Source organism: Pristis pectinata, chromosome 3 (genome assembly GCF_009764475.1).
Source record: "Pristis pectinata isolate sPriPec2 chromosome 3, sPriPec2.1.pri, whole genome shotgun sequence".
NCBI classification, from domain to species: Eukaryota; Metazoa; Chordata; class Chondrichthyes; order Rhinopristiformes; family Pristidae; genus Pristis; species Pristis pectinata.
This window is the reverse complement of record NC_067407.1, coordinates 61,432,532-61,446,754: the sequence shown is the minus strand read 5'-3', so window position 1 is coordinate 61,446,754 and position 14,223 is coordinate 61,432,532. Positions and strand designations below refer to the sequence as shown.

Genomic DNA, 14,223 nt, shown 5'->3' with positions numbered 1-14,223 from the left:
AATAGACTGGGTTTATTCTCACTGGGATGTAGGAGCTGAGGGGTGACCTTATAGAGGCTTATAAAATTGAGAGGAACACAGATAGGATTGACAGTCAGAATCTTTTTTCCAGTACAAGGGAGTCTAGAACTAGAGGGTACAGGTATTGGATGAGAGGGGAAAAATTTAAAGGAGATCTGAGGGGTAAGTTTTTCCACACACAGGTGACTAATTGGAACAAACTGCCAGATGAGGTGGTGTAGGCAGATACAATTACAACATTTAAAAAGCATTTGTACAGTTATTTGGATAGGAGGGGGATAGAGGGATATGGGCTTAATGCAGGCAAATGTAATCAATGTCTATAGGCATCACAGTGGGAATGGGCGAGGTGGGCCAAAACGGACCATTTCTGTGCTGTAGGTTTCTATGATTCTATGAATGTGAGGACCAATGAAAGCTACGTTTGCTAGTTTTTTTTTTCTTTATATTTTGGAGAAATAGAAAAATAATTGGATGCCAAGATTATTCTCATGATTTCTCTTTGGATATGGTCCTCAGTTCTGTACTGTTTCATGGACGCATAAGTCTTTGCCTCCTCAGGGTTGGGGACTTGTTAATCATTGCTTACCAGAGAACCATAGAACCATACAGCACAAAACAGGCCCTTTGGCCCACCATGTTGTGCCGTCCATCAAACCACCCTCACACTACCTAACCCCTTCCTCCCGCATATCCCCCCATCCCACACTCCTCCATATGCCTATCCAACAAGCTCTTGAACCTGTTCAATGTATCTGCCTCCACCACCACCCCAGGCAGTGCATTCCATGCACCAACCACTCTCTGGGTGAAAAACCTCCCCCTGACATCTCCCCTGAACCTCCCACCCATAACTTTAAAGCCATGCCCTCTCATCTTGAGCATTGGTGCCCTGGGAAGGAGGCGCTGACTGTCTACTCTATCTATTCCTCTCAGTATTTTATATACCTCTATCATGTCTCCTCTCATCCTCCTCCTTTCCAGTGAATAAAGCCCTAGCACCTTAAGCCTCTCCTCATATTCAATACTCTCTAATCCAGGCAGCATCCTGGTAAATCTCCTCTGCACCCTCTCCAATGCCTCCACATCCTTCCTATAATGAGGCGACCAGAACTGAACACAGTACTCTAAGTGTGGCCTAACTAGAGTTTTGTAAAGCTGCATCATCACCTTGCAGCTCTTAAACTCAATCCGCGACTTATGAAAGCCAACATCCCATTGGCCTTCTTAACTGCTCTTTCCACTGTGAGGCAACTTTCAATGAACTGTGAATATGAACCCCCAGATCCCTCTGCTTCTCCACACTGCCAAGTACCTTGCCATTTACCCAGTACTCCGCCCTGGAGTTTGTCCTTCCAAAGTGTACCACCTCACACTTCTCCAGATTGAACTCCATCTGCCACTTGTCAGCCCAGCTCTGCATCCTATCAATATCCCTCTGTAAGCTCCGACAGCCCTCCACACTATCCACAACACCGCCGATCTTAGTGTCGTCCGCAAACTTACTAACCCAGCCCTCCACCCCCTCATCTAAATCATCTATAAATATCACAAAAAGTAGAGGTCCCAGAACCGATCCCTGCGGGACACCACTAGTCACTGCCTTCCAATCCGAGGGCACTCCTTCCACCACAAACCCTCTGCTTTCTACATGCAAGCCAATTCCTAATCCACACAGCCAAGCTTCCTTGGATCCCTTGTCCTCTGACCTTCTGAAGAAGCCTACCATGAGGAACCTTATCAAATGCCTTACTAAAATCCGTGTAAACCACATCCACCGCACTGCACTCATCAACCTTCCTGGTCACCTCCTCAAAGAACTCTATCAGGCTTGTGAGGCAAGATCTTCCCTTCACAAAGCCATGCTGGCTGTCCCTAATCAGTCCATGATTCTCTAGGTGTTCATAAATCCTATCCCTTAGAATCCTTTCTAACAGCTTACCCACCACAGACGTGAGACTCACCAGTCTATAATTCCCTGGCCTATCCCTATTACCTTTATTGAACAAGGGGACAACATTCGCAACCCTCCAATCCTCCGGCACCATCCCCATGGACAACGAGGACTCAAAGATCCTTACCAGCGGTTCAACAATCTCCTCCCTAGCCTCTCGAAGCAGCCTGGGGAAAATCCCATCAGGCCCCAGAGATTTATCTGTCTTAATATTATTTAACAACTTCAACACATCCTCTCTCTTGATATCTACAACCTCGAGAACATTACCCCTACCAGCACTCCCTTCCGCATCATCAAGACCCCTCTCCCTGGTGAATACCGAAGAGAAGTACTCAATGAGAACTTCTCCCACTTCTGCCGCCTCCAGGCAAATTCTCCCACCTTTGTCCTTAATCGGACCTACCTTTACCCTAGCCATCGTTCTACCCTTCACGTACTTGAAAAAGGCCTTGGTATTTTCCTTAACCCTACTAGCCAAAGCCTTTTCATGTCCCCTTCTAGCTCTCCTCAGCCCTTTCTTAAGTTCCTTCCTTGCTACCCTATATTCCTCATGGGCCCTGTCTGAACCTTGCTGCTTATACCTTATGTATGCTACCTTCTTCTCCCTAACAAGTCGTTCCACCTCTCTCGTCACCCACGGTTCCTTCACCCTGCCATTCCTTCTCTGCCTGTTTCTCTGCTTGTTTCGGTCTCGCTGATTTTTCTGAGGACACCAGACTATAGGGCTCAGTCTTTTGTGGATCAAGTCCTCACTGTGTGATCTAACTTGTCTCTGTCAGCAGGTGTGATTTCATTGCACCCAGTCCAAAGGGCCAGATGATGCTGATGGCTGGCTTGCTGGTGTGTGGAGATCTGCTGGCCAGCTAGTCTGCACTGTCAGTGCAGTCCGGACTTTCGTAGGATTCTGAGGCATTCTCTAATGACCCGAGCTGAAGGACTGGATGTGCCTTGCTCCTGGTGCTTCAGCTTTACACCAACCTTAGCTGGTGAATAAAAACAGAGATCATTGCATTTCTGGACATTAGGGCCTCAAGGGATATGGAGATAATGCAGGAAAATGGTGTTGTGGTAGATCAGCCTTGATCTTGATGAATGGTGGAACAGGCTCAAATGGCCAGGCAACCTACTCCTGCTCTTAGGAGTAGTTGGCCTTCAGAGACTTGTGTACAAGCACAGTATGTCCCTTTTGAACATCAACACATCCCAGTATTCTCCTTTCATGTTCTGTGCAGCCAAGTGGATGACCTTACAGCTTCCACATTATATTCCATCTGCCACTTCCTCACCTGTTCACTCAGCTTGTCCTGTGACCTTGAAACCGCTCTACATCCTCTTCCATGCTCACTATCCCACCAAGTTTAGGGTCGTTAGCAGACTTGGAAATAGAGTTCCTCATTGTAGAAATAAATTTAACTTGGCTTATTTGATGCTGCCCATTGTCTTTTGGTGGACTATCAGCTACAGGTTCTGTTGACAAGAGATGTTTATGGGATGCATAGCCTGCTGGTTTACAAAACAACAGAGTACTTAAATAAATGCTTGCTTTGATCTATCTCGAAGCATGAAACAATGGCAGCAGGGTTTGAATTCTGGCAGAGGGTATTAAACCCCTAACATCCAGTTCCTGTAATCAAGATTTGGCAAGCTCCATTTATTTATCCTGGGTGCCACAAATACATATTGTTGAGCTTAAGTATGAGATAGCTGTCTAGCTTCCTTAAACATGTGGAGTAGACAGGATACCCAGATCCCCACACTCCCCACCACCTCTTGCAGTGAAGCTGTGATGCTGATATGTGGCTACAATAAAAAAAAATCATAAATACACCTTTTCGAAAAAAATATTTATTTTGGTTGATCAGGATATCTCTGGCATTTATTACTCATTCCTAATTTGTTTTAAGAAGGTGACGATGAGCTGCTTTTGAAAAACCACTTTAGTACGACTTGTGAAGTTACTTCCACAATAGTTTGATTGGGAGTTCAAGAACTTGGATCCCGTGACAAGAAAGATCATATATTTCCAAGTTGGAATGGTATGGGACTTGGAAGGGAACCTGCAGATGGTGGTGCTTCCACATGCTTGCTGTCCTTGGCCTTCTAGTTGGTAGAGGTCTCAGATTGGGGACCTAAATCAGCATGAAAGTTTGCCAGATTCTTAAGCTCTCACAAATTGAAAATGAGTTGAGCTTCAAAATGCTGTGCTTAAAACTGATGTTATTGTTGTGAGATGACTTTTCAGATGAGAATCATAATGGATTTTGCCAATGCATTGGCAATCAGTAACTAGGATACAATGACACAGTATGTATCCATTGAAGCAATATACAGGAAGCCAGACCCTGGTTGATCAGTGTGAAAGTTGGTGTGACGCCATTGCCTAAACAGTGGCCTTCAAAACAGTGGCAGGACCTAATACAGCGTTAGATGTTGTTGGACTTTGATGACTGTTGGATTTGACATTGATCAGTATGACTAGAATTTCTAAAAGAATGCAAGTGAGTGGGGTTATATCAAGCTCTTTGGCAATATGAAATCATTCTGCTTTTATTGCCCTGTAATTTCTTGGGCTGTCTTTGGAAAGAAACAGAAAAGATCGACTTATGAATGGATAATTTCCTAATAATTTTTTCATGTGCACAATTATTATCCAGGAGCCAATATTACAAGACTAATTATTTGTGAAATGTAACCTAAATATAAAATTATTACATAACATACTATATGCAAAGTGCAATAGGTATATGGTGTGTTCGAGAGAGGTCAAGTAAAACACAACAGATCAATTCTTCCTGCGCACTTACCATGCCAAGATCAAGAGCATTATGTAATATAGTTGCACATCTCACTCTCTCTGTGGCACTCAGGACCTGTGATATGTTTTTATCTTCTTTCAGTCCTCTTTCCCTGATATGGTCAATAACTTATTGGCAAGCAGTTTATCTGGTTTACATTCCTCTTTTCATGGTAGGTCTTGGCTCTATGGTCAGAATTCACAATAAAAAGAAAACAATCCTTTTCTGTGTTTTGAAGTTATCACTCTGAGAAAGGATTAAAATAGCAGTGAGCAGTTTTGAAGTGAATGAGCTGGTTCTTGATAAATCCCCTTGTAGTTTGTCAGGAAGTATTGTTCATTTCTGACCTTCTTTGAACTGGTTGGAGAAGTTTTTAAATTCTTTAAAAGGAATAAAGAAAAAGTCAACAAACATGGTTTGCACAAACCATTTAGAATTTAGAAGTGTGCTGCATGCAATGTTTAAAGCAGCCAGAGTGGAATACTTGATGTTGTTTTTGGAATTTTGAATAATAGGATTTAGTTGGAAGGGGCATGATCCACTGGAATTCTCTCAATGAGAGTCACTAAGAAATAGTTTGATTCATTGCAATTTTCTGCAGAACAGAAAATAAAAAGCACTCCAATCTATTATTATTTTATAGTACAGAAGTAATTTAAAACTAATCAGCAGGTACAGTACTATAATTATAAAAAAGGCCAATGGAATATTAGTATTCATCTCAAACAGATTGGAATACAAATTTATGTAACAATTTTAAAAAGTTTTGGCTGAACCCCTTGGAATATGGGATACAGTTTATGGTGCTGCACTACTGCAAAGGATTTATTGGCTTTGTAAGTCTGCAACACTGATTTACCAGGATGAAACCAGGCGTAAGAGTTAAATTGTGAGGATAGTTTGCATATACTAGGCTTGTCTTCACAGAGAGTAAATAATTAATAAGTGGTGTCATTGAGGTGGTTAAGATGTTTCAAAAAGTTGAATGAGTAAGTGAAAGCTTTGCTCTAGTAGAAGAGAACCTACAACAAGGGTACATAAACAAAGAAATTATTGAGGAATGATAGAATCATAGATATAGCACAAAAACAGGCCCTTTGGCTCACAGAGTCGGCATCAACCATCCATTCACACTAATTTACATTGATCCCATTTTATTCTCCCCATGAACCCCTCAACTCCCCTCAGATTCTACCACTCACCCATATACCAGGGGCAAGTTACAGTGGACAATTAACCTGCCATACCACACATCTGTGGGATGCGAGAAGAATTCTGTGCACACAGGGGAACTCCATGCAATCACAGGGCAAACATGTAAACTCCACCAAGACAGCACTAGAGATAAGGATTGAATCTGGATCACTGGAGATGTGAGGCATCACTGTGCTGCCCAGGAATTGTAATGGCAATATGGAAATCTTTTCCCAAAAAGTCATTGAGAAAGTAATTTAAACACTTCAGAATTGACAACAATATTAAGTTCCAGAGCAACACATGAAGCGCTGGAGGAACTCAGTGAGTCGGGCAGCATCTATGGAGGGAAATGGACAGTCGGCGTTTCGAGACCCTTTATCTGGATGGCCATTAAGTTCCAGTTCTATTTGGCTAAATGGGATTCTGACACAAGCGAGGCAAGGTCCAACTGAACTGTGAAGCAAGTTCAAGGGAGTTGGGGGGCGGGGAAGGATGGGAATGTGGGGAGAATAAAATGGGTTAGGGTAGGACTATCCCAGCTTCAATCCTCAAGCCTCTCTTGGTGGAGAGAGAGTAGAGATATTGTATATTTATGATGATAATTGGAAAAGCCAGATGTAATATGGCTAACAAGGTAATAAAGCTCTAGGGTTTCAATCCATCTTAAGCCAGTGAATGCACTGAAAAAATAAGTTGGGGACAGGATGTTCAATCTATATGATAAAATACAGTTACTTTTCCAACAGGGCTGGACCTGTATTGTGAATGAGGTATTTGATGATCTGTCCTTTTAATAAATCACAGCCAACCTAATATCGGATCAGTCCATTTTAAAGGAGTTGAGAAAACAATTAAGTACTTTCGAAATTATTCCATATCTTGCCTGGGAATTATTCATGTACCTATGATCCTTTAGACTTTTTTGAAAATTAGCTTTTGGATGATTGGATGAAACAAATTAATGTATCTTTTTCTTGTTGGTCCTTCAGACAAAGGTTTCTCTGATCTGCAAACATGGAAAGTGGGACGGAGCTGTGACCTGTGAACCCATTGACTGTGGAGTTCCTGACCAGTCGCATGTTTACCATGCCAGCTTTTTTTGCCCTGAAGGCACCACTTTTGGAAGCCAATGCACCTTCTCCTGCAATCCACCAGCAATACTGCAAGGTACAGGAATGTTATCATTCATGTTTTTTCAAATAAGGAGTATGTTTTGAAATGAGAGTGCTGAAATGTAAATATTATTTGCCTTTTTGTAAAGATATTGGGACAAAAACACACAAAAAATTACTGTGTTCCCAGCAATGCTCAACTGGAAAGGTTACCCTGTGTGTAGTTCAAGCTACCAGATTGGACGTTTGGTCTCCAGTGATCTGAAAACTTGGGTTCAATAAATTTGGATTATGGTGAGAAAAGATTAGCTTGTGATCCCATTCTTTAATAAAAACAGAAAATACTGGGGAAAAACTCAACGGGTCAGGAAGCGCCTGTGGAAAGAGAACAGTCAATGTTTTGGGTCTGCGACCCTTCATCAGAACAGGGAAAAAGAGAGATGCATGTTAAGATTCAGTAGGAGAGAGAGTGGGGGAGGGATGTATAGAATACAGGGCACGTCTATAATAGGATGAGTCAAAATGATGTAATGGCAGCAGTTACTGCACATTAGTCTTCTTAACGACAAGGTTGTGGAACCTGCCTGGCTGGCTAGACTTTTCCAAGTAGGATAAGAAAATCTGAGCCATTGTGATATAAAAAGAGGAAATGGAAGATGCTGGAAAAACTCAGCAGATCAGGCAGCATCTGTGGAAAGAGAAACAGTTAGTGTTTCTGATTAGGGATGCTTCATTGGATCTGAGAAAGAGAGAAACAAGTTCGTCCAGTATGCAGCATGGGTGGGGCAAGGCACTGGCTGAAACAATGGGAATTTTTCTGATTGGGTGAAGTCATGTGACAGGTAGAATCAGATTAACCTACGATGGTTGTGTAATTTGTTATTAAGGTGGCTCTGGCATACTGGGATGTGCTCAGCCAGCTAAACTATACATAGGGAGGAAAAGAAATAAGATGGCAGGCAAAAATGCTTCACATATGGACAGGAAGAAAGAGCATGTTATCTAACATTGGAGAATTAGATACTGAATCTGGAAGTCTGCAACATGCCCAGATAGAAAGTAAGTTGTTTCTTGAACTTGCGTTGGGCCTTGATGCACTGGTGCAGGAAACCCAGGGACAGACTCAGAATGGGAGTGGGATGGGGAGTTAAAAGTGGCGGGCAACCAGAAGCTCAGGATCATCATTCCTGTGAACTGAGCACAGGTGCTCTGTAAAGTTATGATGTTAGCTGCTGTTGTTTTTTGTGATGTACAGGAGGCCACATTGTGAACACCAAATGCAGTACAAGTGCAAGTGAATCACTGCTTCACCTGGAAGGATAGTTTGCTTCCCTGGATGGTGGGAAGGGAGGAGTTAAAAGTACAGATATTGCTCCTGCAGTTGCATGGGAAAGTGCCATGTGATCAGAAGTGATAGTCGGGGACACATGAGTAGACCATGGAGTTGCAAAGGGAGCAATCCCTATGGAATACCATAAGGACAGGTGAGGGAAGGGGAATCTGGCAGTGGAATTTTGTTGGTGCTGGCAGAAAATGGGAATGATGATCCATTGAATGTAGATGTTGGCAGGGTGGAAGGTAAGGATCAGGGGAACACTGTTCTTGCTCTCCTCTACTCTTTGGTTGTCCAGAGTCCCCTGCTGATGTGCGAGTATATGAACATCAGATCAGCCTAGAATTGGCCTTGGCTCTTGTTGTGTTGCTCATTGTGGTGAGAAACAACTGACGTTCCACATCCAGAACATGTGTGATGAAAAATCACCTGACTGAGACACTGGGGCTCAATACATAGATCCTTGCATCAGTTCATCTTCAGACAGTGATGAGTTAGTCTGAAAATAAATTAATTTTATTTTCTAACCAAGGTGCATTTGGGTGCTAGGTGAGAGAGAGAGTAACACATATTAACAAAACTGAGAGGAATATTTGCTTTATTTCCTTGTCGTCTTAGAAATCACATCTCAAATCCTCTTCAGTTTACAATTTTGTTAGCTATAAATTGAGGAGGCAGCCAAACATTCATCTAGTTAGTGTTATAGAGAAATTGACTGGGATGGATATGCACAGTCCTGGATTCTTTAAGTAAAATGTTAACCAAATAGTGTGTTCTTATTGGGAAGTTGCATTCACTCCATTCCATTCAAGCATTCATGGAGTCTCACGATGCTTATACAAGTTAAGTATCTTCAAATCCATCAGTTTTGTGTTGATGCTTGCAATCCATTCTCATCCCACTTCACAGATCTTTCCTCAAATCCAGCCTCATTTATTAATATCAATCCAATTTCTTTTTGAATAATCTTTCTGCCTTATTGGTGACTTAGCCCAACATTCTGTAGTAACATTTGATATAAAGATAATGCTTTTTCCCCTTTAACCTTCTGCTGATAACCCTGCATACCCCTCTCCATTAATACTTTGTTACCCAGGAGAGGCAATCTTTCATTATTTGCTCTTTACAAATCTCAAGATTTGTTATTAGGCTTTCCTTTTCCTTTCTCATTTCAGTGAAAAATCTTCAAATTTCTGAGGCTGTCTTCATAAGTGACAGCTTATTCCTTGGAACATGCAAGTGAATCTGTGCTATAAACACTTTAATTGGCTATGATCTTACTTTGTAGTCAAGTGCTTAGAACCGAATTCAGTTTTCAAACCATTGTTTAACCAATGAATTGTACAATTTTTGCATCACATTTAAGGATTTGTTTAGTTTTTTTATGGCATCATACAGTGCAATCCTTAAAGATATAGATTTATATGACTGAAATCTTAACTGTTTATTGTAAATTTCCCACACCATTCTTTCCCCCATAATTTACAACCTGATAATTCTTTCCCCTTTGAGCTACATCTGCTAATTTCATTAACAACTATGGCTTGCTAATGTACTATTATTGACAAATTTGAATGTATTTTGAGTGCCTATATTCATAACATCAAGGTTTAAAAAATAGCCTCAGCACAGATTCCAAGGATATAGCAGTACCCATATGCAGATAATCCAGAAAAAACAATTGCACTCATTTCTACCTTTCTGATCCCAGAAGAGGTCTATAAGCATTGCTACAATCTGTTTGAAAAACACAATGATGCTGGAGGAACTCAGCAGGCCAGGCAGCATCCATGGAGAAAAGCAGGCGGTCAACGATTCGGGTCAGGACCCTTCTTCAGGACTGAAGATAGGAAAAGTGGAAGCCCAGTATATGGGAGGGAAAAGCAGAGCACTGATAGGTGGACAAAAGAGGGGAGGCGAGTGGGCACAAGGTGGTGACAGGTAGACGCAAGTAAGAGTTGGTGATAGGCAGTTGCGGGGGAGGAGGGGAGAGCAGATCCACCAGGGGATGGGTCAAAGGTAAGGAGAGAAAGGAAAAAAAGGTAGGAAAAAAAGAGGCTAGGAAGGGGAAGAAGCATGGTGGGGGGAGGGTGGGGATTACTTAAAGTGGGAGAATTCGATGTTCATGATGTTGCCTAACGGCATGAACATTGAATTCTCCCACTTTAAGTAATCCCCACCCTGCTTCCCCAACCCCCCCTCCCCTGGCATGAACAGCGTCAGTGTTTTTCATCTAGATTCCAGCATCTGTAGTCCTTTGTTTTGCTTGCTACAGTCTGTTGATTGCCAATAAATTCAGTTAAACTGCAAAACAGTATCAGATAAACAGACTTTAGCAGCTCCTGTAAGCTTGCAGACTTTGAGTTCATGAATGTGAATGTGACAGTATGAATGTGACTTCTTAATTAATTATAGCATTAGTATGACCATTTCTAGTGTTAAGGAATGTGTTTAATTTAAATAAACCTCTACATTAATGGATTACAACTGTAAGGTGTGTTGAATTATGAAGCATACACTCCTATTGTACAGGTTGTGGTGTGAGTGTTGAACATTAATTTAAGCAGTGACTCTCTGTAAAGTCAAAGCTAAAATGCCCCTACATGTTTCAAAACTAAGAAGCAGCTAAGATGCTTAGTCAACAAGTAGGAAACGCTTGTGGTTGGAGTCGGCTTCTGCGTTACTGCTTGTTATCTGAAACTTTAATCACTGATTAAATTGATCCTGGAGGTTTTGCTCAATTTAATGTTGGCTAAGGGACATTGAAAAATAATTAAGGGTGTTGATAGACATTAAATGGAAAGCACATCAAGGAAATGCTAAAACAAAGCTAATGATGATGAATTGTTCTTTTCCTTCAATTAAATTATAGTTCATTAACTTCCTTAAATTCCTATTAAAAGTCCTTAACCTAGTTGAAAGTTATGTCTTTGCATAATTGCATGCTCTGACAGTTAAACAGAGGGAGGTTACAGCTAATCCAAAACCAGCAAGGACACACACATTAGAAACTATCTGACAATAACTGATTGAGTCAGGAATTGTGGTCCCAAACGTGCTGTGTGCAGTGATCTTCAGCTGGTATTGGAGTGTGTGTATACAAAGGATGAGGTTTAAATGAAAAAGTTCAACAGAAAAAGTCAGAGCAGGTTTGTACAAGATTTCCACTTGATACTGTCCAGAGACTCAGACCAGGTACACTCACCTTGGCTTTGTTAATTGTTCATCAAATATTGTGTGTATGAAGGATTCTGCTAATGTAAAAAGCCTTGTTATTGACAGAGCAATCTAGAGTTAAATACTTTTTGACAACAGGATCCTGTGACAATGGTGATAGGATGTGATAAATAATAAAATAAAACAGCCAGTACAGAATCCCGGTGGATTGTAACCTGCTTCCTTAGGGAGGGAACTAGTTCTGTAGATGATAAGCTAGAATGGTGTGTCACCTTCCAGAAATTAAGCAGTGGGAGCAGGAAAATAATATCTGACTAGATGCACAACATAATAGACAAAGTAAATGGGGCCGAGTTGCTACTCAAAAGATAAGGTTTAAGATACCTTTATTAGTCACATGTACTGTACATTGAAACACAGTGAAATGAATCTTTTTTGCATAGATTGTTCTGGGGGCAGCCCACAAGTGTCGCCACGCTTCCGGCGCCTACATAGTTCTGGATTTGGTGTTGTGCAATGAACCAGATTTGATAAGGGAGCTTAAGGAAAAGGAACCCTTAGGAGGCAGTGATCATAATATGATAGAATGCAGTGTAAGAGGGAGAAGCTACAATCGGATGTATTGGTGTTACAGTTGAGAAAAGGTAACTACAGAGGCATGAGAGAGGAACTGGTCAAAGTTGATTGGTAGGGGACCCTGGCAGGGATGATGGTAGAGCAGCAATGGCAGGAGTTTCTGGGAGTAATTCAGAAGATGCAGAATCAGTTCATCCCGAAGAAGAAGAAGCATTCTAAAGGGAGGATGAGACAACCGTGGCTTACAAGGGAAGTCAAAGACAGCATAAAAGCAAAAGCGAGGGCATACAATATTGCAAAAATTAGTGGGAAACTAGAGGATTGGGAAGCTTTTAAAAATTAACAGAAGGCAACTAAAAAAGCAATAAGGGGAGAAAAGATAAAATATGAAGGTAAGCTAGCCAATAATACAAAAGTGGATACCAAAAGTTTTTTTTCAGATATATGAAGAGCAAAAAAGAGGAGCAAGGGTGGACATTGGACCACTGGAAAATGACACTGGAGAGGTAGTAATGTGGAACAAAGAAATGGCGGATGAACTGAATAAGTATTTTGCATCGTCTTCACTGTGTAAGGCACTAGCCACGTGCCAGAAATTCGAGAGAGTTAGGGGGCGGAAGTGAGTGCAGTCACTATTACTAAAGTGAAGATGCTTGGGAAACTGAAAGGTCTGAAGGTGGATAAGTCACCTGGACCAGATGGACTACACCCCAGGGTTCTGAAAGAGGTAGCTGAAGAGATTGTGGAGGCGTTAGTAGTGATCTTCCAAGAATCACTAGATTCAGGAATGGTTCCAGAGGACTGGAAAATTGCAAATGTCATACCACTCTTTAAGAAGGGAGGGAGGCAAAATACAGGAAATTGTAGGCCAGTTGGCCTGACTTCAGTGGTTGGTAAGATGTTAGAGTTCATTATTAAGTATGAAGTTTCAGGGTACTTGGAAGCACATGATAAAATAGGCTGAAGTCAGCATGGAGAGATCTTGCCTGACAAATCTATTGGAATTCTTTGAGGGAGTAACAGGCAGGATAGACAAAGGAGAGTTAGTGGATGTTGTTTATTTGGATTTTCAGAAGGCCTTTGACAAGTTGCCGCACATGAGGCTGCTAAACAAGATAGGAGCCCATGGTATTACAGGAAAGGTACTAGCATGGATAGAAGATCGGCTGACTGGCAGAAGGCAAAGAGTGGGAATGAAGGGGCCTTTTCTGATTGGCTGCCAGTGACTAGTGGTGTTCCGCAGGGGTTGGTGTTGGGTCTGCTACTTTTTACGCTATGTGTTAATGATCTGGATGACAGAATTGAGGGCTTTGTGGCCAAGTTTGCGGATGAGACAAAGATAGGTGGAGGGGCAGGTAGTATTGAGGAAGCAGGGAATCTGCAGAAGGACATGGACAGGTTGGGAGAATGGGCAAGGAAATGGCAGATGCAATACAGCGTAGGGAATTATACGGTCATGCACTTTGGTAGGAGGAATAAATGCGTAGACTATTTTCAAAAAGGGGAGAGAATTCAGAAATTGGAGGTGCAAAGGGACTTGGGAGTCCTAGTGCAGGATTCCCCTAAAGGTTTACTTGCAGGTTGAGTCAGTAGTAAGGAAGGCAAATGCAATGTTAACATTCATTTTGAGAGGACTAGAATATTAAAGCAAGGATGTAATGCTGAGGCTTTATAAGGCATTGGTCAGACCACATTTGGAGTATTGTGAGCAGTTTTGGGCCCCATATCTAAGGAAGGATGTGCTGGGATTGGAGAGAGTCCAGAGGAGGTTTACAAGAATGATCCCAAGAATGAAAAGGTTAACGTATGAGGAGAGTTTAATGGTTCTGGGCCTGTACTCGCTGACATTTAGAAGGATGAGAGGGGATCTCATTGAAATGTACTGAATATTGAAAGGTCTGGATAGAATGGGTGTGGAGAGAATGTTTCCAGTAGTGGGAGAGTCTAGGACTAGAGGGCACAGCCTCAGAATAGAAGGATGTCCTTTTAGAACAGAATTGAGACAGAATTTCTTTAGCCAGAGGGTGGTGAATCTGTGGAATTCATTGCCACAGC

General features: G+C 41.8%; 1 protein-coding gene across 1 annotated transcript in view; it reads left to right on the top strand.

Moving 5' to 3' along the window:
- Nucleotides 1-14,223, top strand: part of LOC127567956 (pappalysin-2-like) — a 290,468-nt gene that overhangs the window by 189,903 nt on the left and 86,342 nt on the right. The window contains 1 exon segment of the mRNA XM_052011199.1: nucleotides 6,960-7,137. Within this exon segment, the coding sequence (XP_051867159.1) occupies nucleotides 6,960-7,137 (178 nt within the window).